Below are 25,053 nucleotides of genomic sequence, written 5' to 3' on the forward strand. Positions count from 1 at the left end.
GAGGAAAGTTCTTTGAGGAAGAGGCAAAAAAAAAAAAGGTACTCATGAATTGGTTCTTTGAATTTATATAGTTGCCATGAACTCATGGCTTCTACTTGCTTAAAGAAATATAAGTACTTGATATAATAGATCCCTTTAATCCATAAATTCAATTTAACACAGATTTTTAAGGGGGGAAACACAGAGAAAACAAATTATACATATTTCTGAGCAAAAATAACATTCCTTATACAATTTCATTTCAGAAGAAAAATTTTATTTTTTAAATAAAAACATCCTAGCTGTTAAGACTAAAAAGCATTAACTGCAAAGTTAGACCATCCAGAACAAACCTTTGCCTGTGATTGGTACCCATAAAGCAATTAAAAGTAAATATGTAAACATTTAACTACGGCAATGTCTTTGAAATGTAAGTGTAAAAAGACATCGCCATCGACATTACAGTTGAAGACTAATGGAACATTTAAGACGTACCAGGAAATTAAACTGTCATCAGTTAAAGTTTAATTAGTGTTTTAATATTTCACTCTTAAAAATACAATTTGTGTTTTGCTAAATTTTTACCATATTGGGGGAAAAAATTCTTAGAGCAATGGCATTTCTCTGCCAGTTCAGAGTAAAGGATTCTATCTCGACTACCTCTCCTCTCCTCACCCTGCATTACAGGTGATTGCTTTCTAGAATGGCATTTCACATAAATTGCACCACACTGCCCTATAATTCCATTTGGGGCTGAACTAATTAACTTCTCGGCAGGTGGCTGAGGTGCTTTGAATCCATGCCTGAAGAAATACTTCACTGCTTATACAATACAAACATGTCTAACTGACCTTACATGGGTTGTCTCTAAATCATCACAATTTCCATTTTTAATAGCACCAGGTAAAATACATTTAATAGAAGCCTAAAGGGCAAAGATAAGGCATTTATAAATGGATTTAACTTCCCATACATTTGAGTCCGCTTAAAAAAAGGCGCTCTCATAGGTCAGGGGCTACCTGAGAAAGTTAAAATAGATTTTGCAAAACTCATGGGAGAACTGGCATGTCTAATATTTTCTGAAAAGCTGTTTACCTTAGGAGGTGTAAATTATTTGCTAACCAAATGTCTTCTAGATTTACATCTTGGTCCCTACTCTGTGATTCCATTATTTTTGTATTTAACCATACTGTGACTGTTAGTGCTTAAAAATACATTAATGCTATTAGAGGGAATTCACATTGAGAGACATAAAATACAAATTTGCTACAAAAGTAGAGTCTTCTTCTATGCATTGGAATATCATCACAGAATTGCCATCCATCTATTAGCTCTATTGAGTTTCAGCAATTAGACTAACAGTACTAAGACTAGGTTGAAGTTTCTAGTCAAAAAAGGCTTTGTTTCTAGTTTATCGTCTGTCGACACGAAGGAACAATTTAAAAGGGCAAACAAAGAATGTGAAGGGGCAGGCCACTGAAGCTGAACCGGCATTTTTTTACAACTCAGTATACATTACTCTATATCATAAACTGCTGCCTTTCATTGGAAATGAGATAAAATGAACAGGACTTTGAGGAACTTCATCATGTGTTCAACTCAAAACCTTACAAACAATTCCTTCAAGGGAGATTAGAGGACTGAAAGGTTTTTGTATGATAAGGATGTCTTCCCTAGGGTGTGTATGTTTGGGAGAGGCAAAAGGGAGACAGCTTCTATTTTAGAAAACATTCAATTTAATGTGTTTGTTTAGGGGGAAAAATAAGCAAACATTCCATACCATAGCAATCATGTATAATTGAAATTTGTGGGGATAAGGAAATTTAGAAGTAATTAGAGAACTTGATTTGGATGAGGAAATAGTTTAGATGACTGACCTATTGATAATTAAGCAACTCTTAAAACAGGAAGATTTCAGGGAGCCATTAATATAGTCTTATTCCTGTTCTTTGTATCTTTCTCTAATATTTCCATATTATGTAAATTACATACAAACCTTTTACAGGCATATTTTCTAAAAGTTGTTTCTAGTAAACATTACTTTATGGAGATATCTTTTCACATCTAGAGTGATGACATTTATTAGGTCATGGCATGGCTATGAGACAGTAAAGTCCCTGTTCTATTATAATAACTTTGGAAAGAATTTCATTAATTTATCCTTGATTCTTTTTTTAGAGCTAACATCGATACCTTAATGGCAATTATATAGAGTTGTCTACACCAGAGCATAATGGAAAAATCTTCAATGTAAAATACTTTTTACTACACTCCATGCTCTCATGCTACTTAATCTAATAAACTGTAAGCAAACAGGTCCCAGATCTCACCAATAGCAAGAAAGGAAACTGCTTAGTTTTTTTTTTGAGGCAATTTAACTCTTTCCAGATATTATCCTAACAATAATAAGTTATTTCCTTCAGTGCACAAATGGTACCGGAGATACCTCAGAGTCAGTGAAATTCTAAAGGGCAAACAATTTACTTGGGGTTCACAAAGTAGGATCAGATTACCCCAGACTAAGACCTTATTGCATCAGATGCTGGATATTCTGCTTAATAGTCTCTTAATTCATATACATTTCTATTAAATTACCATCAACATAAATTTTCCTTTGCATATTTATAAACGATCTACCTACCTATTTGGAATATGTTCATATAATCTACCTATCTATGATCACTATATAGCCCTTAAAGTATTATACAACTGGGAATTATCATTCACTTTATTTACAACCTAAGTTATGATTCAAGATGTAGAATTATGTGGACATTTTTGGATATAGTCAGTGCAGGACATACTTTACTTGATTGTGCATATTTGTTAAAGGTCTTTCTCCCTTTCTTTCATGGGAGAGAACAGAGAAAGGGAGAGAAGAGATGTTTGTTTACTGAAAAAATATAAAATTTTGAAATAAAGAGAACCAATGTTATTCTTGCCCATCAGTAAGTGTCTCCAGTTCATCCATGTCCAATGGTAGAGCAACAATGGAGACATCTATCTCTAAGACCTTCAAAGTTGCCCACTGAGAAAACATGACTGGTGTGCAAATTATTTTTTTTAGCCAGGAACTTTTAACTCACATCAAACTAAAATCCCTCTCTGCTGTAATTTACATGAGAAATGAGAAGAATGGAATTCAAAAGTTTCAAGAGAGGTTATACATAAAGTGGTTCCAACTATGAAAAGAGAGAAAATGGCCTATCCCAGTGACACAAGCCATTTTGCCTCTGGCATAGTCTAGATATACAATTAAGTAGAAACAGATGACACAAAATACTATCTAAAACAGCCGTATTAAAAAAAAAAAGAATTATTTTACATTTTAATGCTGGTATTTTCTTTTTAGACTTTCAATGTCATTTGTTAAAAGGGCAATCAAAACTGCAATTAATATAAACTTCTTTGACTGGAGAAAGGAAGTTAGTTTTATTTCTAGGATTTCATGGTAGAAACGTCCATAAATTACACTAGCCAAGCATTCAGGCTTGCCTTCTCATCAAGGATCTTGTCCCATCTCTCCTTGCTTCTCCAGTGGTTGGGAAATTCTCCTTCCTTTCTATATATCTTGGTCAAGCAAAAACATGTATATGAGTCCTGTTCATACAAAGAGCCACTATTCTATGTGTTCACCTATATACAGATTATATGTGTGTATATATATATATATATATATATATATATATATATATATATATATGAATAATGTATATATACATATACACATATACACACACAAACACACACATATTCTACACATAAAAATTATATATATGGCAATAGATATTATCAGGGGGAAAAAAGGCTCCAGTTAAATTAACAGAGACCCTTTTGGCCAAGCACTTACTTTGCATTGTAATAATGCAGCCCTGATCCAAGATTTGGAGCTTTTAATAGCTTTAAAAAGATCCCCAGAGATTAGAGAACAGGGCAGTAATTTAATCCCTGTATTTTTATTTCCTTCTTCCAACAACATTTAGAATTCACTAAGATTTGAGATGGTTAGTGTTGCTACTGACACCTTATGGAAAATGCTTTGTTTGGAAATTTGGATTAGATTTTTTAAGAAACAACCCTCTGTTCTTGCTTACAAGGAACATTATGACAAGAAAAAAGGGTTTTTTTGTTCCTTTAAGGTGTTCATCTGTTCCTGCTGTTTATTCCTCTCCTTGAATTCATAATCCCATTTCTGTCACCATGATTAGTTGCTATGGAAATTACCACCTATGGAAATTATGTCACTGTTGTAAGAATCTGACTTTTGTTAGATAACAGAGACAACACATTATAAATCTTTAACCAAGAAAGGAAGAGCAGGTTTAATACAAATACTATTTATCTGTGTTAAATATGGAAAATTAATACCATATTCAACTTTTCTGAGAATTCCTAATCTGCCGGTTCCTTTGAACACAACTGCTAATTAAATGTTAAAATGTTGGCCAAGCACTCAATTACAAACCAAAATTTGAAAATCCCATGTTACACAATAGGAAATTAGCACTGGATAGAGAAAAGTGAATTTCTTATTCCATAGTGCATAGAATAGGTTGTCATGTATGATTTCTGAAGGCAAAAATTGGATATTTTTGACTTTTAGGGACTAATGGTAAAACACAGCTATGGGGCTCATCAAGGAAACAATTTTGAAGAGTGCATTAAAAATTCCTTTTTAAGATGAAGAATTCAATATGATTCCAGAATTTATCCCAAGAATTTAAAAGGTCAAGTCTATAAACTGGTGACTAATACTGAATTGGAGCCAGTAAAATGTCAGATGAGAATTCCAGAATATTAAAGAAACTTTCTTGGGTGGATTCAGCAATTTGTGGTTTGAATAAAACTTTTGAAATCTGAATTAAAACAAACTTTGATTCCCATTAAAATTCACAGGATGAATACATGACACATATTTAATAACATAAGTAAAGATTCTCTCCCCAACAACCCTCAATTTTTCAGCTCTATTTTTCCTGGGGGCAAAGTTTACACCCTGGTGTGGAAGTAGGTGCAAGTTAACTCTTCCAGACTTGAAGACTACATTTAGAAACTGACTCATTCATTCTGTTGTGGAAACTACTTGGAGACAATTAGAGAGAGAACATAAATATACCCCCCCCAACACAGTTTTCTCCCCTAATTAATATTATAAGCCATTGCTGCAAATCACTATCCATCGCAATATAAATAGTTACCACAGCCATTAATTAATAACACATCTCAAATGCCTCTGAAGCAACAAGCCTTAATGGCAAACAGCAACTAATATTGGCTTTTGCTAAGCCATGTATTTAGTAAGAGCTACATTTGGGATTGCAACCAAGATGTTGGGTCAAGAATATTTTTGATGGATTTCTGTCCTGGTGCTGGTACTGGCTTGGTCTCTACATCTGGTTTCATACCTGAAGAGACCAAGATCTCATCCTAATTCAACTATTATCTCCTCTGGAAAACAGCTGATGAAGTGCTGTCATAGGTTTGTGTAACCAATGTATCAAAAGATGAGGTCTGAGACACAAAGCTCAAATTTTCCCAGATGTTCTCTTTATCCAACTGTTCTGCCTTTGTCTCCCCATTCTTACCACATGGTGGCTTATCTGAAGGAGGCAGAGGGGCTCGCCTCTTTTTTCCCTTCCCATCATTAGTGTTTAATTGTTCACTTGTTGGAGACAACTCAACATTTTTCTGGAAGACCATTTGATGAGTTCCATCAAAGAGTGCACCCCATGCGGGTGATGCTTGTTTTTCACCAATGAGGAATTGTCCATTAGTATCTTCAATTTTCTTCTTTATTATATCAGTTAAACTCTCAAGTTTCACAGGAGAATCAATACCTATAATGATTTTAAAGGGGAAAAAACTGATGATAAAATTCCAAAGTTACAATAATTTTTCACTAGAAATTGACTATTCATTTCCTAACATTTCCTAAAAGCTAAGTTAGATGCTGTGACACCCCGGACTAGGATGCCTGCAATAAAAGATAAAAAAAAGTAAAAAGCTAAACAATTCCACATTTATGTTATCGAATCTCTGAACCTCAGCTTATGCCATCTGGAAAGTGACTGATTTGTATTAGATGCACTCTATGATCCATTTCAACTCAAGGTCTAAAATGTGATGATTCTAGGGTTCATAATCAATGCAATTCTCCTGGAAGCATCTGATTAGAAGAACTCTACTCATGAAAAGAAAACACTGTTTGGGGATGTTACCCCCAAACTAATACTGTTCTTGAAGTTTCTTCTCCAATTTGGAAGTCTTTATCATGTACATACAATCACACACATAATATATAAATTTAGAAAGTACATCTGTAGAGTGCATAACATTACATATCTTACACACACATTCATAGATTTATATACATATATAGGAATAACTCTAGGTGGAAAAATTTCCCTTCAAGTAAGGGGAAAGTTTCCATTTTCACAGTGGTGTGCATCACAAAATTTTAGACTATTGCGACTAAAAAACATTTGTCCTCCAGACTGCCAGTCTTTTGGGGGGGGGGGGAGAAGCCCAGAGACACTGAGTAAGGCCTCTCCACTCACATCTCTCTACCTTCTTCTGTAAGGAAAGGATCCTGGGCATAGTTAGTTGAATATTTACTCTTAAACAAAATATAGTATTTTTGAACACTCAGCCAGGCTTGAGGAGTGTGTGAGTTTAGATATGAGGATGATAGATTAAAATAGAAGGTAGTTGTGATTTCCTATCTATTCACAATATGGCTGAAAACTCACAAAGCTTAGATTTTTAGATACCCTTTAAATATGGGAGATTGGAATATCAATGAGACTAAAAGTTTCAAACTTTTCCAAGTACCAAACATTGCAATTTTCTTTGGCCAAAGATGAAAGCTTTCCATTCATTAATATTCATTTTCCAAAACCACTTAAAATGAATTTAATAAAAGAGAAAAAATTACAGTACATGACTGTAATTTGGAATATTGTAAGCTTTCATTTTCAAAATTTTCATCAGCTACTCAGTTAATGTTTATTTCCCCTGTACCTTTATTCATACTGAAGTCTTAAAATTGTGTTTGATCTTAAGCATTCAAGCTATGAAAAATGCGTATTCATTAATTTTGTATTAATTCATATATTAAACATGAACTCCTTAGGATGTAATCATAGTCTTTTTTCATTCATTCTGACGGCCCCTAAAAAATTCAGCATTTTAATGTCAATAGAACAAGCTGTTTGAATACAGACAATGTTGTTTTTGTTACCCTGCAGCTTGGAAAAGACAAATCCCACTTACTCATATCATGGTAGACTGAGGTCGCCTCTTTTGTCAAGAACAAAGGTGGTTTCCGTGGTGACATAATCTCAATTTTCATAAGTTCTTCACAACAATGCTTCCATTGGCCTGAGAAAGAAAAGACTGACTAGACTAAAATATAAATGCAAATCCATATAGTTTATTTTTAACAGATGCTGGTAAATTTAATTTGATTTGTGAGTAAACCTGAAAAAAAAAATCACCTTTCAATAAACTTGCATAAAGCCCCTAACTCTCCTTTCTTATAGTTTTAAAAAAAAACAAACTTCAAATCTTAATGTAATGACAATACTTTAAAAATGGGAAAGGAAATATTTTTTATTAAAAGAACAGTAACCACCACTTTATGATTCCCACTCATGGTTAAAATATGGAGATGTTCATTTACATAATGAGAAAAAAAAGCAGTCGAGATTTAAGACAAAAGCAAAAGCAAAAATTGTTGCAGTTGAAATTAGATAAAGCTAAAAATGTGTAAAAAACAGTAGTTTTGAAGCATGATTTTAATTTGGGAAAATGTAACAAAGAAATAAGAACTGCCAATTTAACAAACAATTGTTCTATTATCTAAGATGATTATCCTTCTTTTGACAACCATATAATGTTGGAAAATCACTCTCTTTTCTTTAAGTGAAACCAGTTATTAATAAAAGATTGGATAGATATCATACAATCTATTTCTAACTTGAGCAAATTTGTTTTAGGAGAGACATTTTAAAATGAGTAGGCATTGGAATCTGAAAAAAATCTAATCTTGGAGAAAGTTAAATTTAAAGAGCTTGCGAAAGATTAACTGTTCTTTCAAAACTTTTATTTTAAAATCAACCCCTCAGATTGAGCTCCCTTGGCAGGGCTCCAGGAACCTACATTCATCGGCTGGTTCCTTCCTTCTCTCTAGGACTTTTTGAGGACCTACTATGCACAGGTGATAGTGCCGCTCACTATGTGTTGTTAATGACCCACAGTCCTCCCTGGGCACAGTGTTTACGTCCTCCAACAACCATGGTACAAAGGCATGGGGCTTTTAAAGAGGGATTTATGGCCTACAGTTCCCTGCATTTTATTAGGTTCTCATATCCATGCTCAGGATCCAGTCTGACTGGTTTTCCTGGCTTGGAGAAATTAAAGACATCTCATTTTCGGGCAAGTTATCTGCAGTTTTCTGAGTTTTGTTCTAAAATACTAGCGGGTTAATTAATACAGTTACAACTGCTCAATCCATTCACCTCAAGTAAATAAGGAAAATAAAAAACCTTTCAGTATGTTTTATTACGGCCTGTTAAGTAAGCTCTATGGTAAAGATAGGGAAACAAGAAAGACAGCAATTTATGAAAGGAATAAAATTCTGAGGATCAACCTTGGAGAGTGCTCCAAGCCAAGTTTGAATCTCCGGGGAGCCAGGCCTGGTCCTTGCCCCCTCTTTTCAATAAAGACATAAAAGCAGGCTGCGCCCCTCCCTCCCCCTCTCCCCCTGCAAACCAAGCTCTCGTCTAATGAGAAAATAATGAAACAGATTGTGGACAAGCCAAGCAGGATGTCTCTGCTGCCTTTGCCGACAAATTCTGAAATGTAGCATTTTTACTGTGCCGATTAGCTGAAGGAGTTTCATTGTTAAAGGGCTGGTGGAATTTGGTAAAAGATACTAATCTTGTTTGAAATTGGAACCTAATACCACCTTCCTCACTGTACCCCTCACAAGAGCAAATCCCACTAAAGACAGAAGCATAAATTTAGGTGAAATGTTGACTGACTGAATCTTCAACCAAATGCAGATATTCTGGCAAGGAAATAGAATTGGTGCATATGGTTGTGGGTGGCTGCATCTCACCATCCAAACCAAATCTCCCTTCAGAAATATTAAAGACAAATGCTGAGTTCACACAGAAGCAGCCTCCACTCTGCAGAGGGAACAGGAGCCTCCAACCGGATAATTGGCCATCACGTGTCCCTCATCATGTACATGGCCGCTATGTGGGCTGAAGTAGGGCCAGGTGGGCACTGAGGAAGGAAGGGCTACAACACCTCAGACCCAGTTGCCCAAACAATCTCCCCGATGCCTCTGCCAGACGGGGCCCTTACCCCCCTGCCCCCAGAGGGTCTCTCCTGCCTCTGGTGGTGTTCAGTTGTTTCAGCCATGTCCTACTCCTTGTGACTGTACTTGGGATGTTCTTGGCAAAGATACTGGAGTGGTTTCGCCACTTCTTTCTCCAGCTTATTTTACAAGACAAACAGGGTGAAATGACTTGCCCAGGATCACACAACTAGTAAGTGTTGGAGGCTGACTCCAGGTCCAGCACCCTTTGCTAGATGGGGCCACCCAGCTGCACACTACTGTCTAGGACAGCCGAGAACGTCCTCTGCCTGGGTCCAGAATGGCAGCTGGGAGCTGGAAACTTGGTTGCAAGTGTTTGGGAAGTGGTCCAAGCCAAAGAGCATGGCTATACCCAGTGAGGAGTCTCCACTCTGCATTCAAACCCACTGCACTTTCCTATGGCACTCCCCTCCTCAAGTCTATCTACTCAAATACCTTTTACCTCCTATTACAATATATTTTGAATCAAGGGATGGTTTTTAGGGGGAAGATGGGGCAAATCAACTACTTGTCAATAAGTATTTTTATCTACCTGATTCTTCCCATGTGGACAGCAAGAATAAACCTTTCAGAGAAATGATGGATCTCACAGAGCATCTCAGACATCTGATTCAGAGACAATTCAGACAATGGTAACCATGTGTTAAGATAGAATTAATATTTTTTTGGTTGATTCTGTTATATATGCAGTGCCATCCAGTTTTCTTCCTCACAAAAGTATTCAAGATACATGTGAAACTTTGGTGTAGTCTATATGCTTTCTTCCCCATTTGTTGCTTATTTCCAAGTTCTATGTTTCCAAATGTATTTTTTTACAGTCCTATCTTCTCCTTTGCATTGGAATCACTGGATATTAAGTAGATAGTGATTTTAATTTAGAAAGTCTTATCAAATTCTTGAAAGCATTTTTGGATCCTCATCTTCTACAACAGACATTGGCACAAAAATTACTATTATCTTAATTTTTTTGGGGGGAAAATGCTCATCCTGCTCTTTGGAATGCAAGACAGCTATGTCTCCCATGAAATATTTTTTTTATTGCCTTGAGACATATGGCAAAAACCAGTCACAGCACTTATTTGCCATTTTTGGAAGGACCTGTGAGAAACATTACCCTTAAGCTGCAATCTCCTTTTTAATATATGTTAATATTGATAGGATTCAGTTGCTACAGTCATATGGCTGTTCATTAGTTAATATAGAATTCCCAATTTGGAATACCAAGTAGAGTTAATGTTGGTTTCAAACCTTGTGATTATTAGAACTTCTATTTCCTTTTCAGCTTAGGGTTACCATTACTCCCCAAGAAGAAGGCTTTAAAAGAGTTCATAGCTTAAGACAACCTGATTTACTCCACCTATCTCTCAATGAACTTCTCTCTTAGACTTTAAATGTGGGTGTACTAAAACTCTACTGGGTTCTCATCTATTCTCTCTAGATATAGTGTCCCCATCTCAAGGCAGATGACTCCCAGACCAGGTGAGTCTCTCTCCTGAGCTCTGCCTGTTTCAGACTGGAGGCATCTCAAATGCAACAGGCCCACAAATGAACTTATTCTCTCTCATCATCTCCCCCCATGCGCTGGCAAGGGTACCATTGTCCTTTGCATCCATCAGGTTGGCATTATGCTTGGTTACCAATTCTTTCTCACCCCATATATTCAATCCATCATCAAATTTTATCATTTCTACCTCCACAATATCTCTCAAAGATGACCCCTTCTCTCTATTCACATGATCATCATCCCCCATTCAATCTCTTTACCCCTCTCATCCATTTGATTTTTCTTCCTGTCAAATCTCTCCCTGTCTAATCCATCCTCCTAAGAGCTAACAAAGTAATTTTTCTAATGTATGGGTTTTATCAGGTCACTCTTCAACTCAATACACTTCAGCAGCTCCCACTGTCTCTGGAATTAAATATCCACTCCTCTATAAAGTTTTTAAAGCCCTTCACAATCTGGCCCTCAACTACATTTTCAACTCTTTAATTACATAAATTAATACATTAGCCACAGTCTATTGAAACTGGCTTTTTTAATCACATATGATGCTCTTTCTCTTCCTTCCACACCTTTATATGAACTGTTCTCCATGCATAGGCTGCCATCTTTCCTGCTCTCCTCAGCAGGCAGTGCCCATATTTACCTCCTTTACTTTGTTTTTATTTTATTTATTTATTTATTTATTTTGTCTTTTTTTTTTTTTTTGTAAGGCAGTGGGTTTAGGTGACTTGCCCAAGGTCACACAGCTAGGTAATTTTTAAGTGTCCAAGGCCAGATTTGAACTCACGTCCTCCTGACTCCAAGACTGGTGCTCTATCTACTGTGCCACCTAGCTACCCCCTACCTCATTTACTTTGCACAGACTTTGAATATATTTATTTGGAGGTAGACTTCTTGAATAAAATGTATGTTCCTTTTCCTATTTGTATCCTCCTCCTCCTCCATCCTCCCCTCCCATTCTGCAATTAAGGAAAGTGAAGCAGTGAGGTCCAGTCATACAGTGAGTAATCTGGGTCTTACTGACCCCTCAATTCTGGTGCTCTTGCACTCCCATCCCCCAACAGCAATGTTACACACAACTATGACCCTAAAAAGCCTCAAATATCTACTTACTGAGGTCAAAAAAATGTTGTCTAAAAGCATCCATCCATCCATGAAGCTCTTGTGGACTATCGGCAGCAAAGGTCTGTGTGACTGCCTTGCCAGCCATAAGGTTGAGAATGAGGAAACGATTCACCCTTTTCTTGGGATCTCTTTCTATAGTGCGGATTCTGGTTTCCTAAAAGATAAAACACCAACAGATGCTTAATTCAACAATCCACCCAAATACTATGGTGTTCAGTTGGCACAGCTGCCCAGGACACAGTGAGAAATCTGATCAATCCAGGTCTAGAAGGACTTGTTCCTAGGATGATTTTCAAAATTCAAACTCATATCAAGAATGCAGGACTTTTCAAAAGACTATCATGTTAAAGTGAGTTCTCTACAGAGGCTGAACTAAATTTCATAAGATTAAAATCAAGCTGCTGTTTGAATCTTCCTTGGTGTGAGGAGGAAACTTTTATTTGCAGCTCTTAACCTGGGCAATGAAACAAGAACTGCATATAATAACTGTAATGCAGAGTATACCTTATCTCTACTTCCAACAGTAATAAACTGGAAAAGAATCCGTTAAATGCTCCTCATTCTGACATTCATGCCAGGAATCAGAAGGCTCAGCTGAGGCAGGGAAAGGACAATAGAGCTTCTACAGTAGTGAGACATTTTGAAGGTTTCCTCATTAACATTTATTTTATATCTATCATTCATTTATAAAGCTCATAGCTAAAGGTCTATAAAGCGATATTACTCCCATAAGATGTTCAAATTCAATTTTTTGAATGCTGGAAAGCACTGGAAAAAAACAGATCCAAGTCCTTGAAAAGGCAAGAATTCTATTGGGCCACAGAAAGGGAGGAGAGTCAGGACACTCCATACTGTTAGATAAGGTCTAGCTGAATGCTGAGGGGGTAGAAGGCTTCCTCCAGCTGCTGAAAAGGAAATAACATAATTAGGCAGACTCAAAATGGTTATAGGACCCAGACTTCAGAGAGCAGTCATCTCAACTTAGGGAGTCAAGAGCAATGAAGGAAGGCTATGACCTCTGTGTGCTGATCAGTTTTTAAGAAATAATTTCCTGGTCCTTTTCCCTTACTCCTCCCAGACACCCATACAGTTATCTCATTGAATAATTTAAAGAGAGAGAGAGAGAGAGAGAGAGAGAGAGAGAGAGAGAGAGAGAGAGAGAAAATCTCTTTCTAGAGTAGATAAATTAGAAAAAAATATGACAATGTGCATCATGTTCTACATGACAAAGACCCCATGGATCCCTGCCTTTGCCCTTGCCCACCTCTTTCAAAGGAAGGGGAAGGGGTACTTTTGCCATTTTTTTATGGGGGGGGTGGTTTGTTCTTTGGCATTCCGCAGAATTTCCCCTCCCCACCTCTCTAAATTTGAATTCCTTCTGTCTCCATTCCTATTTAGCCTGTATATAGCTCACTTTGTATATTTAGTTTGCCTGTTGTCTAACCTAATAGACTGTTAGTTCCCTGAGGACAGGAAATATCTTTTGGTCATGCATTATGTCCTGTGTTGATTGATAAATAAATGTTGACTGAATCATTATTCTGTGGTTATGTTTCTCTCCATTTACTGTGTTATAGTCATTGTGGGTCGATTGGTATTTTGCTCTGATTGTTTTACCTTGCATTCATGTTTCTATGTATTCACCATATTTGTTTCCTAAAATAGAGTCACATTTCTTTACATTCACATACTGCAATTCATATATCCTTTCCCCTACAGGGTATTTACTTTGTTCCAAGGTCTTTGCTACTACAAAAAATGATGTTATAAATAAGTTGGTGTATTTTGGTCCTTAGCATCTCATTTCCAAAGGACAAGTATATTTCAGTCACTTTATTTTCAATATCAAATCCTTATCATAAATTTAATACAAGTATCCTCTTCTCCATTTGACTGATTCTCTTTTTACTTAAATGTGTTCATTTTGTTTGTGCAGAAGCTTTGAATCACATTTTATCAAAATTATCTTTTACTTGACTCTTTCCCAAGCTCATTTCCCATATATCTCTTAACCATAACTGGAAAAATACATAATCTGCTTTTCTTCTAATTTTTTTAAAATGGCACATTTAACATCCAGGTTATATATTCATTTTGAATAATTATGAAATATGGTATAAGATGTTGACTTCAGTCAGATTGCTTTCATATAACTACTGGTTCTTATCAAATAGGGAGTTCTTTTCTAAGTAATTAATGTTTTTAGGTTTATCATATACTCCATTATTTATTGTGTTCCATTATTTCCAATTCTTTCATGTCTACTCCCTATCATTGATTTATTCATATGTAGCTTAAATGGATACCAAATGGTTTAGATGACTGCTACAGTTTGAGGTATGGAAGTATCATTTTCTTTATTCCTATTTTTTTTTTTTTGCGTTTTTCCTTGATAGTCTATCTTTTGTTTCTTTAAATAAATTGTTTTATTTTGTTGGGTTCTAAAAAGTATCTTTTTGATAATTTGATTGCCATAGTATTAAAACTGTATATTTTTCAAAGTATTTCCATTCTCATAATGTTGGCATGGACTAAACCATGAGCATGAAATGTACTTTCAATTGTTTATGCTGTTCGTTATTTTCTTAAGGAGTCGTTTGCGGGAACAATCTACACCATGATTGTGTGGATGACTTGCTTCTTTAATATTCTATCAATGCTGTGGATAAAGGCCCCCAAAGCAAGTCTCTGAAATAGCTGCACAATGTGAAGACTGAGGGAACAGCTATACTCTGGATGACAGAATCAAGGTCTGCTGTGGTTCCTCCACAGGGCAAAGCCTTGAGTTGTATGTAAACTGGATTTGACTGAGGCAGAGTGAACTCTTTCTTCCAGAACCAAGAACTAGAAGATCCTGCTATTCTAAAATAAGGAGCCCTATCCAAGATAAAACCAAAAATCAACTATCAAGACAGACTGGTTTAAGTAAAACACAGCCAGAAAAAGATCAGCTAGAACAAGTTTGTGATGAACTTTAAAGTAGTTTGTTTTTATCCCAGGGTTATAAGGGAGCAGCCCCTGAAGTTTCTTGGCCAGGGGAGAAACATGTTCAGATCTGGGCCTGAAGAATCACATTTGGTGATATTTGTGGGGTAGAGACTGGAGTGAGGAGGGAGATTGGGGGCAAAGAGATCAAACCAGTGGCCTGTGCAATCACATGTTGGAGGATAAAGGATGGCCTCAATGGGTGATGAGCAGAGAGCTGACAATGGACAAGGGAGAACAAGGAATCATGGCAAGATGGCAAATCTGGAAGATTAGAGGGATGACGTTGATGGAGCTGAAGGATGACAAATTCTGAAATGTGCCGTACTTGAACCCTAATTATTTCTCTCTTCTTCCAGAGTAAATAATTCCATTTCTTTCTCTTCAAATATTTGTCTCTCTGCTCCTCATACCAAAAGAAAGAATTGTCTATAATTTAAAAGGAAAAATTTAAAAACAAATCACATAACAGGATAAGTTCATTAAAATGGGTATAAAATTAATAAAAGTAGGCAAGAAGGGGAGGATGTTAAGGCTTGCATCAAATCTCACAAGCAAACAATAAACATGATTAATGGCCTACTAGGGGTTCAGGCACAATATTCCATCCTGGTGACACAAAAAGAGGAAAAAAGATTGCCCTCAAGGAGCTCACAGGGATCCGTATTTGATCAAAGGCCTTGATAAAGATAACAAGAAACATGCAACCAAAGGCTATTAGCCAGCAGATAGGTTGTGAAAGGATGTGGTCAAACAGCTCTCAAAATAAAATTTTTTTTTAAAGTATCCACAACTATTAGAAGAATGCTCCAGGTCAGTAAGAATAAGGGAAATGTAGATGCATACAATTCCCAAGTTTTTCCTCACACCCAGAAAGTTGTTAAAAGTTGACAAACAAGGGGAACAATTAATGATGGAGTGGTAGCAGAAATGCAAGAACCCTAATGCATGCCACCCATTCTAAAATGCAAATAAAGAGATTTCAAGAAGCATATCCAAGGAAGTTGAGGAATGACCAAAAAAAGGGGGACATATATATGTGTGTACACCCCCCCCCAAAATTTGTAACTTTTTTTGTTGTCACCAAGAATAACAAAAAGGGAGAGCCTCAGCAGTAAAAATTAGGTAAACACATTGTGGTATATGAATTCAATGGAATGTTATTATGTTGAAAAAAATGATGAATATAATAAGTGAATTTTACCAAACATTTAAAGATTAACCATCCCAATATTAAACAAATTATTTGGAATAATAGGCAAAGGAGACCTATCAAGTTCCCTTTTATGAAACAATTATGGGGCTGATACCTAAGCCAGGAAGAGCAAAGATGGAAATAAAATTATAGGCCAATGAAAATTAATGAATGCAAATGATGCAAAAATCCTAAATAAAAGCTAAGTAGGATATATACATATATATAACAGCAATATACATATATATATGAAAAACAATACATCAGAAAGATTATACACTTTGACTAAATGGGAGTTATACCAGAAATTTTGGAATGGTGTAGTATGAGAAATTTTACACAATTAATTATATCAATAACAAAAATTACGATTACATGAATAGATACAGAAAAAAAGATTGACAAGAAGCATAGGTCTAAAGGAATTTTTTCCTTAAAATGACAATAAATATCTATTTAAAACCATCAGCAAGCATTATTTATAAAGGGGATAAGCTAGAAGTCTTCCCAATAAGATCAGGAGTGAAACAAGGATGTCCATTATCATCAATATTATTTAATCTTGAACTAGAAATGCTAACTACAGCAATGACATGAAAAAAGAAATTGAAGGAAAATTGAAGGCAATGAGGAAACAAGATGATCACTTTGAAGATATGATGATATACTTAGGAACCCTACATATACTTGGAAAATCTGAAAAGCTCCCTAAAACAATTTTAGCAAAAATAGCAAGAACTAAAATAAGCCTACATATATCATCAAGATTTCTATTTATCACCAACAAAACCCTTAAAGAAGAGATAGGAAAAGATTTAAAATAACAGCATAAAATATCTGGTACTTTATCTGTAGAGACAAACCCATGAACATAATTATAAAATGTTTTCTACAAATTAAATCAGATTTATTATAACAGGAGAAACGTTAATGTTCATGGGTAGGTAGAATCAACATAATAAAAACAACAATTTTACCTAATCTACTTATTGCCAAATATTATTTTATTGAGATAGAAAAAGATTATTCATCTGGAAACACAAAAGATTAAGAATATCAAAGGGATTAATGGAAAAAAGAAAGGAAATTTAGCAGTAGCAGATCTTAAACTATATTATAACTATCTGGTACTAATTAAAAAAAGAAAAGTGAATCAGTGGAACAGAGTAGATATATAAGCAATAAATGAATATAATGACTTCATGTTTGACAAATGCAAGATTTAAGCTTTGAGGATAGGAATTCACTATTTTGATAAAATTCTTGGGAAAACTGGAAAGCAATCTGGCAGAAATTGAGTATAGACCAATTTCCTATATCATTTACCAAGATAAAGTCTAAATGGACATAAAATCTAGATATAAGGGAAGATATCAAAAAAATTAGAAAAACATGGAACATATATCTATCAGATTTAAGGATGCCCATCAAGTGAGGGATGGCTAAACAAGCTGTGGTATGATTGTGCTATAAGAAATAACAATCAGGATGACTTCAGAAACAACTAGAAAGACTTACAACAACTGATGCAAAATAAAGTGAGTAGAACCGGCAATAATGTATGATGAAGATTGATGGGTCTCCCTCCCTCCCTCCCTCCTTTCTTTCTTTTTTCCTTCTGTGCTCTCGAAAAGCTCAGTTTAATGTGTACAAACAAGACATATTGAGGCTAAATTGTATAGAATCAACAAAGTTGCAGGAGGATGTATGGAGGATAACTTAAGATACAAAATGACTAGTATGGAAATGTTTCATATGATTGTACATCCATAACCTATATTGGATTGCTTACCATCTCAGCAAGAGGAGAGAGAGGCCTCAAACTAACAACTCAAAACTTTTAAAAAAATGTTAAAAAATTGTTTTTAAATGTAAATGTGGGGAGAAGAATAAAATATAAAAGATATTCTACCATACTGACTCTCTTCCAAAGCATTTCCCATCCATATTTCAAAATTATTCAATATTCCTTGTAAGAGAGGATCAACTTAGGGTCAGCTAGGTGGCACAGTGAATACAGCACCAGCCCTGGAGTCAGGAGTACCTGAGTTCAAATCTAGCCTCAGACACTTAATAATTACCTAGCTCTGTGATCTTGGGCAAGTCACTTAATCCCATTGCCTTGCAAAAACAAAAGAGAAAAAAAAGATAGGATCAGCTTTCATGATGAGCTCAGAACAGAAATAACTGTGAGGTATTACAAAGAGAAGCTTGCTCCCTGCTCCCCAAAGGTGCTCATCAACAGTCACGAAGGAGATCATGTTGAAGAGGTATTCCACATATATATTTTTGTTCAGGTGTGTCCAACTATGTTCCCACTTGACAAAGATATTAGAAGGGCTTGCCATTTTCTACTTCAGTTCATTTTATAGATGAGGAAACTAAGGTAAAAAGGTCACTATGCCCTAGGCATATCCTCCAGTTGTACAGTCCCCCTTACTTTTGCTGCACTGCCTCTGTGGAATATCTCCAATTTATCCTGAATAGGCCTTATTTGTACACAGTCGTTGGCATGTAGTCCCTTCCATTAAATTCCAACTTTTTGAGGGTTGGGGCTATTTTCTGCCTTTCTTGGTCTATTCAGGACTTAGCACAGTATTCTGAACACAAAAGGTAAATATTCAGCAAATGACTGATGGTGAGTGTGTTTGTATGTGTGCATAGGTGTACAAATGGTCAACTGGGCAGAGAATTCAGAGGGGAAAGAGGGCAGCTCAGTGGTACAGTGGATATAGCACTGGCCCTGGGGTCAGGTTCAAATCCAGCCTCAGACACTTAATAATTACCTGTGTGACCTTGGGCAAGTCACTTAACCACATTGTCTTACCAAAAAAAAAAAAAGGGGCAATATTGCTTTCAGAAAACTATAGAGCTCCTTTAATTACCACCTGCTCTGCTCAAAGGGGCCTCTTTTAATCAGGTGCTGTTGAGTCCAGAGAGAGCGATGCCAAGGAGGAAGATGACAGAAGTGAACAGGCAATCTGTAGAACCAACAGCGAGTTCTGAAGAAAAACCATAGGAAAGATGTCCTGCCTAATATTGACCCATTTTCCCACTGAAGTCTTTAATTTTAAGCTTCTGCATAGAATTTTATCTCTGCTTTCTATGAAATTTTTTTCTCCCATGATCTGGATTTTGAATAGAGCTTTTAGAGCAGGGGGCAAAGTGCAGAGGCTGTTCCCCAAGGGGTACCCCTTTTCCCCACTGGGCCTGTCAGCCTTTCCAACAGCAATCTGGGTCCTAACTCATAGGTTCTCAAAGAGGAATGGACTGAAATGAGAAACAGAATGTGCTTCATTACAATGCCAATGGAGAACCAGATAGTCTTCACATCATACCAATTAACCAGTGCTTAGACATAGCCTTTGTCTTGGGTGCTGGTTTCCCAGCTGAGACCTTAGTACTCTGTCCACAGGATGGGGATGAAGCCACTGTCCTGTCCCCTATGGTGTAAAGGGGTGTGGAAGATTTTCCACCAAAAAAACAGGCTTTGAGGTGGAAAGAAGAGACTGAGAGACAGATTCACCATTTAAAAAAATAACATTTTTGTGAATAACATGTTCCCAATGACTCATTTAAATCTGGGGGGGGGGGGGCAGAATTGAGGTGGCTAACTCAGAAGAGACCAAAAGTCATGTCTTTTTCAGAATTTTTTAAGGAAGGGAGAGGAGGGAGGGGAAAAAATGTGGAACTCACAATCTTGCAAAAAATAGGTGAAAACTATCTCTGCATGTAGTTGGAATAAGAAATTAATTAAAAAACAAAAGATTTTTTTTATCCTTACTGGATAAAGAGCATCATATTTTACCTTGTTAATAGGCACTACCAAAGTGGGTTCTATTTTAGCTTCAATTTCTTCTGGGGTGTAATAGCAGATGAGCTGGCCACCTCTCAGCACACAGTAGAGCCTTGTCCAGATAATTAGGCCTTTGACTGTTAGCTGAAGAAGAAATAATGAGCAAATTAATGGCTTTTCTCCATTTTGCTAATTTTAATAACATTTTGAAATTCTCCAAATTCACCCTATTTTGACAATTTGAAACCAACAAGAGACGTCCCTGTGAAGTAAATCAATTGACTGAGATCAAAAAACTAGTTTGCTTCAGGGAATTCAAGTCCCAAATTTCACAAAGACTCTAGTCTTAAAAAAGAAATAAAAAATACCACAGAGCTACTCCCCACACAGCATCATAATCAATACATTGTTCTAGGCGATCTTTCACCGGATGAAGCAAGTCTATTAACAATTAGTGTTTCAAACACAGTAGCAATCCATCAAATGACCCGGCAAAATTAGAAAAATAACTTGGTGATTTTCAAAATCTTGTTTTGCCACACTTTGCTGGCAATACTGGAAATGTCAACCACTCAGTAAGAATGCAGATTTTCTTTTCTACTAATAATGGAATCTCTCTTGGAAAAAAGCTATTGATTCACTATAGTCCATAATGAATTATTTACTGGATGGAAATAACTATTTATGGTTATAAATAAATCAGTAGTAGGTGGCACAGAGGCAGATTTGGAAGCCTGGAGGCCTCCACAGTGCCAAAGCCCATCTCTGCCAGGAACTGCCTCATGGGAAAGGTGTCAAGCATCCCCCCCTCCTCCCCAAATCAGGACTCCATGAAAAGGGGCCTTTGGTTGCTACTAGACATCTAGCTCAACTTACTGGGATGGGAGAAAATGGGGGTGGGAGGGAGGAGTCACTGATATACATCAGGTCTTTCTCTGCTAAAACCCCCTTTCCCACAGATACCAGTTCTTGACTGCTGTGTGTCCCAGACACTTGGTGTAATCTGAGACCTCTTCTTTGAATGTTATTAAATGCATAAAACAAAATCCATAGGATTACACTGGAAACCAACTACAGTGATATTATCAAAAAAAATTTTTTTTTACATTCATGGACCCAGGACACATACATATGCAAACACATACAGTCACACACACATATGTCCTTGCATCTCTGACAGTGGAGAAGGACACCCTCTTGATACCAATCCTCCTCAAACCTCTCCAGATGTTGGGGGCAGCTGAGTATCTTCCAAAGTCCCCCCAGGACCAAGCTTTGGAGTGGGAAGCCAAAGAGCCCGGGAACAGGAAGCTCTGAGTTTCTACTCTTTGTTGGACATTCCTCTTGTGGGCCCAACTCCAAGCAAGATCATCTCAGTTTATAATGAGTACATAAACACACCCATATTGGTCTAATGATTGATCAGATTTAGACATAACACTTTAATAACCCCATAAACTCTGATATTCCACAACAGACTTTTCCCTATTGGAAGAAGGCCAGGGAGCAACATCAGTATATACAGATTTAATTGGGTGTAATATTCTCTATTACCTTCAACAGACATTCACTCTGCTACAGGATATAGAAAAACATTCTAACCTGCTGATTAAGAAATCCTTTGAACGCATCTTCAGACATGCAAGCTGGCTGCGCCACTAATCGGCAGCACATGTTGCCGTATAAGGGAAGCCAAAATGACGACTCTTCTGTTTAAAAGAAAAAAAAATCAGAAGACAAATCACACCCATTGTGTAGTGAGAGAAACTCATTTAAAGCCAGTTACAAAATCCATTTTAATTTTGGGATATATTATTTTTTGGTAGAACAATAGGTTTTAAAATTCATGTTTTTTAGCTTTATGTGCTGTTTGGATGTTTATTATTCCAGTACTGTCTGAGGCTCATTCTATACAGAATATCAATGTCCTGATCAGATACAAACAAATGCTAGAATAAATCCAAGAGATCAGGATGAAATTTGTGGGTCTGGTCAGGAGGGCCACAAGAAAGAAATGGTAGCAATAGCATTTATCCTGAATTTCTTCAAACAAGGGATTTTGGTAGGTTACTGTGTGTGTGTGTGTGTGTGTGTGTGTGTGTGTGTGTGTGTGTATGGCTGGGGTGGAGGGGGCTGGTCTACTGTGATGTCACACTATTCACTAGACTTGTTCTAAGAAATTGTTAGGAAGAAGCTGATTCTATGGCAAATACTATTTTTCTAACTGGTTTAATATTATGAAAATTAATCGCTTCCTTTTTTCAAAAGTGACTCCTAAATAATAATGATCACATTATAGTAAAAGTTTCAAACATTCACTTTAAAAGAAAAATTACTTGCTGTTAGAATATTAATAATATAAATATGAATACTCAGTAAACAGAATTCAGTCTTTGGTTTGGTTGGGTGGCTTGCAGGGCTTAAAGGGAAAAGAATAATGAGTTAGTTTAACTAAGAATCAATGGAAAAACCATGGAGCCTTTTGATCAAAGCCCTTTTCCAACAGGACACAGCAGGATAATACACCAACACTTCTCTTGGGCTTCTGAGAGACCTGGTTTCTCAGCAATTTGTTGAAGCTGCTACTAGCTTTTCAGAATGAATGGGAACCTCAAACCCATCAAAATGAAAAAAAAGATGAAAAGCAATGAAAGTCATTGCTCATAGCACTGTGACAAATAAACTTACTTCTTCAATGTTGTTTCAAACAGGTTCAAATGAGTTGAGATTTTTTTTTTGAGACAAGTCAAGATAACAGTTATTTACTTATGTGAAAGATGAGAGGCAATATGATGGTTAAGAAGGTTCAGGTGGGAGTCCTTCCTCCTCCATACTGGCTGTGTGACCATGGGCAAGTCATCAAACCTCTCAATGGCCCTACAATGCTCAGAGAGTCTAATTTGGAGGTGACTTGCCAATCTGAATTGAGGAAGGGGATTTCCAGACTAGGTGTTCTTTATATGAATGAAATCACAAAGAAACACATTTAGCCCCTTAAGGAAAAACAAAAATTAGTATGAAGGACACTTGGGCAACAGTGATTGAAAAAAAATAATATTTACCTATAAGGTTATATTGTGCTGGGATAACTAACGTCTGTACACAATCAAGGTTATATTAGGAAAAGACCCTTTGATCTAAAAATGGAATTTTGGAGGAATATATCCTGAAAAGGTTATCAAAAACAAAGAACTATCAGTTTAAAGATTTTCACAGAAGCACTGCTGTTGTATAAAATGGGAATTGATCCAAGTTCAACGGGAGGGAAATAGTTTTAAAATTATGGTATATTAACCAAACAATCAATAAGTATTTATTATGTGTTTAATATGTGCCAGTCACTGTGCTCAGGTTTGGGGATAGAAACTTTGCCAGAGGTGGAAGGGATAATAAAGACTGATTACAGGGAGGGCAGACCTACTGTAGGTTTCCTTCTGATTTCTCTGCTGAGGAGAATCACTGCACTGGAAATGACAGAGCAAAAATGATTAAAAGGGGGTTGGGTTGATGTCCAAGATAAGAAGAGAATGAGAAAGCAATCAGTTGCCCTCCATGAAGTTAATTTACTTGTCACAGATGAACTTCATGTTCAGGTCCTCAAAGAAGTGGCTAATGCGATGACTAAGACTGTTGCTGATGGAGGAAAGATCATGGTGAATAAGAGAGGTGCCACATAGTTGGCCCAATTTCCAGTTTGCAAATTGGAGCCCATAAGCTTGATTTTGTCTCTTGGGAAAATTCCAAAAAGCGTCCTTAAAGAGATGGTTGATCATTAACTAAGAAAGGGAAACTTTCATTACCAAAAAAAAGGCAACATCAAGAATAGATCATCCCATACTAACCTCATTTCCTCTTTTGGACATGACCACAAAACTAGGAAATGAGCAGATGCTGTGGATTTTAACTAGATTTCACTAAAGCTTTTGATAAAACTGCTATTTTGATATAGATGGAGAGTAAATGATATTATTAGATGGACTGAAGTAGTTGTTAATGGTTCCATGCCAACCTGACAGAAGGTCTCCAGTGGAAGGTCCAAGGCACCTGTGCCTGGCCTTGTGTGGTTGAACATTTCTGGCAATGGCTTGAATAAAGGCAGGCTTATCCAATTTGTAGAGGAAACAAAAATGGGAGGAACTGACAATACCTTGGATGACAGAATAGGGATCCAAAAGGTTTGCCATTGATTTGAAGCTATTTAGTTGACCGACATTCATTGGGAATTGATATAAAAGTTTTACACAAGTGTAAGATGGGAGTAGCATAGTTGCCAAACAATTTGGTTGTTTGGTAGATCTGAGAAACATATGGGGGATTCATTGGGACAACAAGCTTAACGATGTCTTCAGAGTGATAGAGCAGCCACAGAAGTCTAAGGCTTTTGAACTGCAATGACTGGAATAGTTTCCAGGAAGAAGGAATGGTAGACTCCTCTCAGACAACATGGGGTCTATTTAGTCTGGAGAGGACATGAAGAGGAAATTTGTTCTGGTTGGTTCCAAAGAGTAAGTCAAGAACAACTGATGGTAGGTACAAAGAAGACAATACAGACTCCATGTCAGGAAAAATTTCTTAACAATCAGAACTATCCAAAAATGAAATGGAGGACTTCAAGTCGTGGCAGGGTGACCACTTACTTCTACCATATGTTATAAAGACAATCTCATTGGTGTGTGGGCTTGAGTGCCAAGTTCCTTAATTTTGTGATTCTATGATTCCAAAAAAAAAAAAGCAAAACCAATCTCTGATTGAATGGAACTGAATGGAACACTATATAAATATAAATATGAGGAATAAAGCTAGAAAGGCCTTCAGGAAAAAATGCAAATTGACATAAGCAAACCCAAGAAAACAGTACAATAACTGTACTCACAGAAAGGGGAAAATAAAAGAGAATGAATGGACAAAGAAGCAAACCTGATGAGCCTGAGGAAGGTGTGAAGGGGTCAAGGGAACTGGACCATTCAACTAGGGCAGCCATTTCCATAAAGGTCAGGCAGACCAAGGGACTTACAATCATACACAACTTGGGGAAGGCCCGCATTTAGACTCTGAATACCTTTTTGGAGCTAGTACAGCCTAAA

General features: G+C 36.6%; 1 protein-coding gene across 1 annotated transcript in view; it reads right to left on the reverse strand.

Annotated features, from left to right (window-relative positions):
- Positions 1–5,343: 5,343 nt before the first annotated feature.
- Positions 5,344–25,053, reverse strand: part of RTKN2 (rhotekin 2) — a 63,870-nt gene continuing 44,160 nt past the window's right edge. The window contains exons 7-11 of the mRNA XM_074236307.1: positions 21,572–21,678; positions 19,982–20,113; positions 11,982–12,147; positions 7,252–7,359; positions 5,344–5,816 (exon numbers count right to left, since the gene is read on the reverse strand). Of these exons, the coding sequence (XP_074092408.1) occupies positions 5,419–5,816; positions 7,252–7,359; positions 11,982–12,147; positions 19,982–20,113; positions 21,572–21,678 (911 nt within the window). The 3' untranslated portion in view covers positions 5,344–5,418. The remainder of the gene's footprint in view (positions 5,817–7,251; positions 7,360–11,981; positions 12,148–19,981; positions 20,114–21,571; positions 21,679–25,053) is intronic.

Source organism: Macrotis lagotis, chromosome 4 (assembly GCF_037893015.1).
Source record: "Macrotis lagotis isolate mMagLag1 chromosome 4, bilby.v1.9.chrom.fasta, whole genome shotgun sequence".
NCBI classification, from domain to species: Eukaryota; Metazoa; Chordata; class Mammalia; order Peramelemorphia; family Peramelidae; genus Macrotis; species Macrotis lagotis.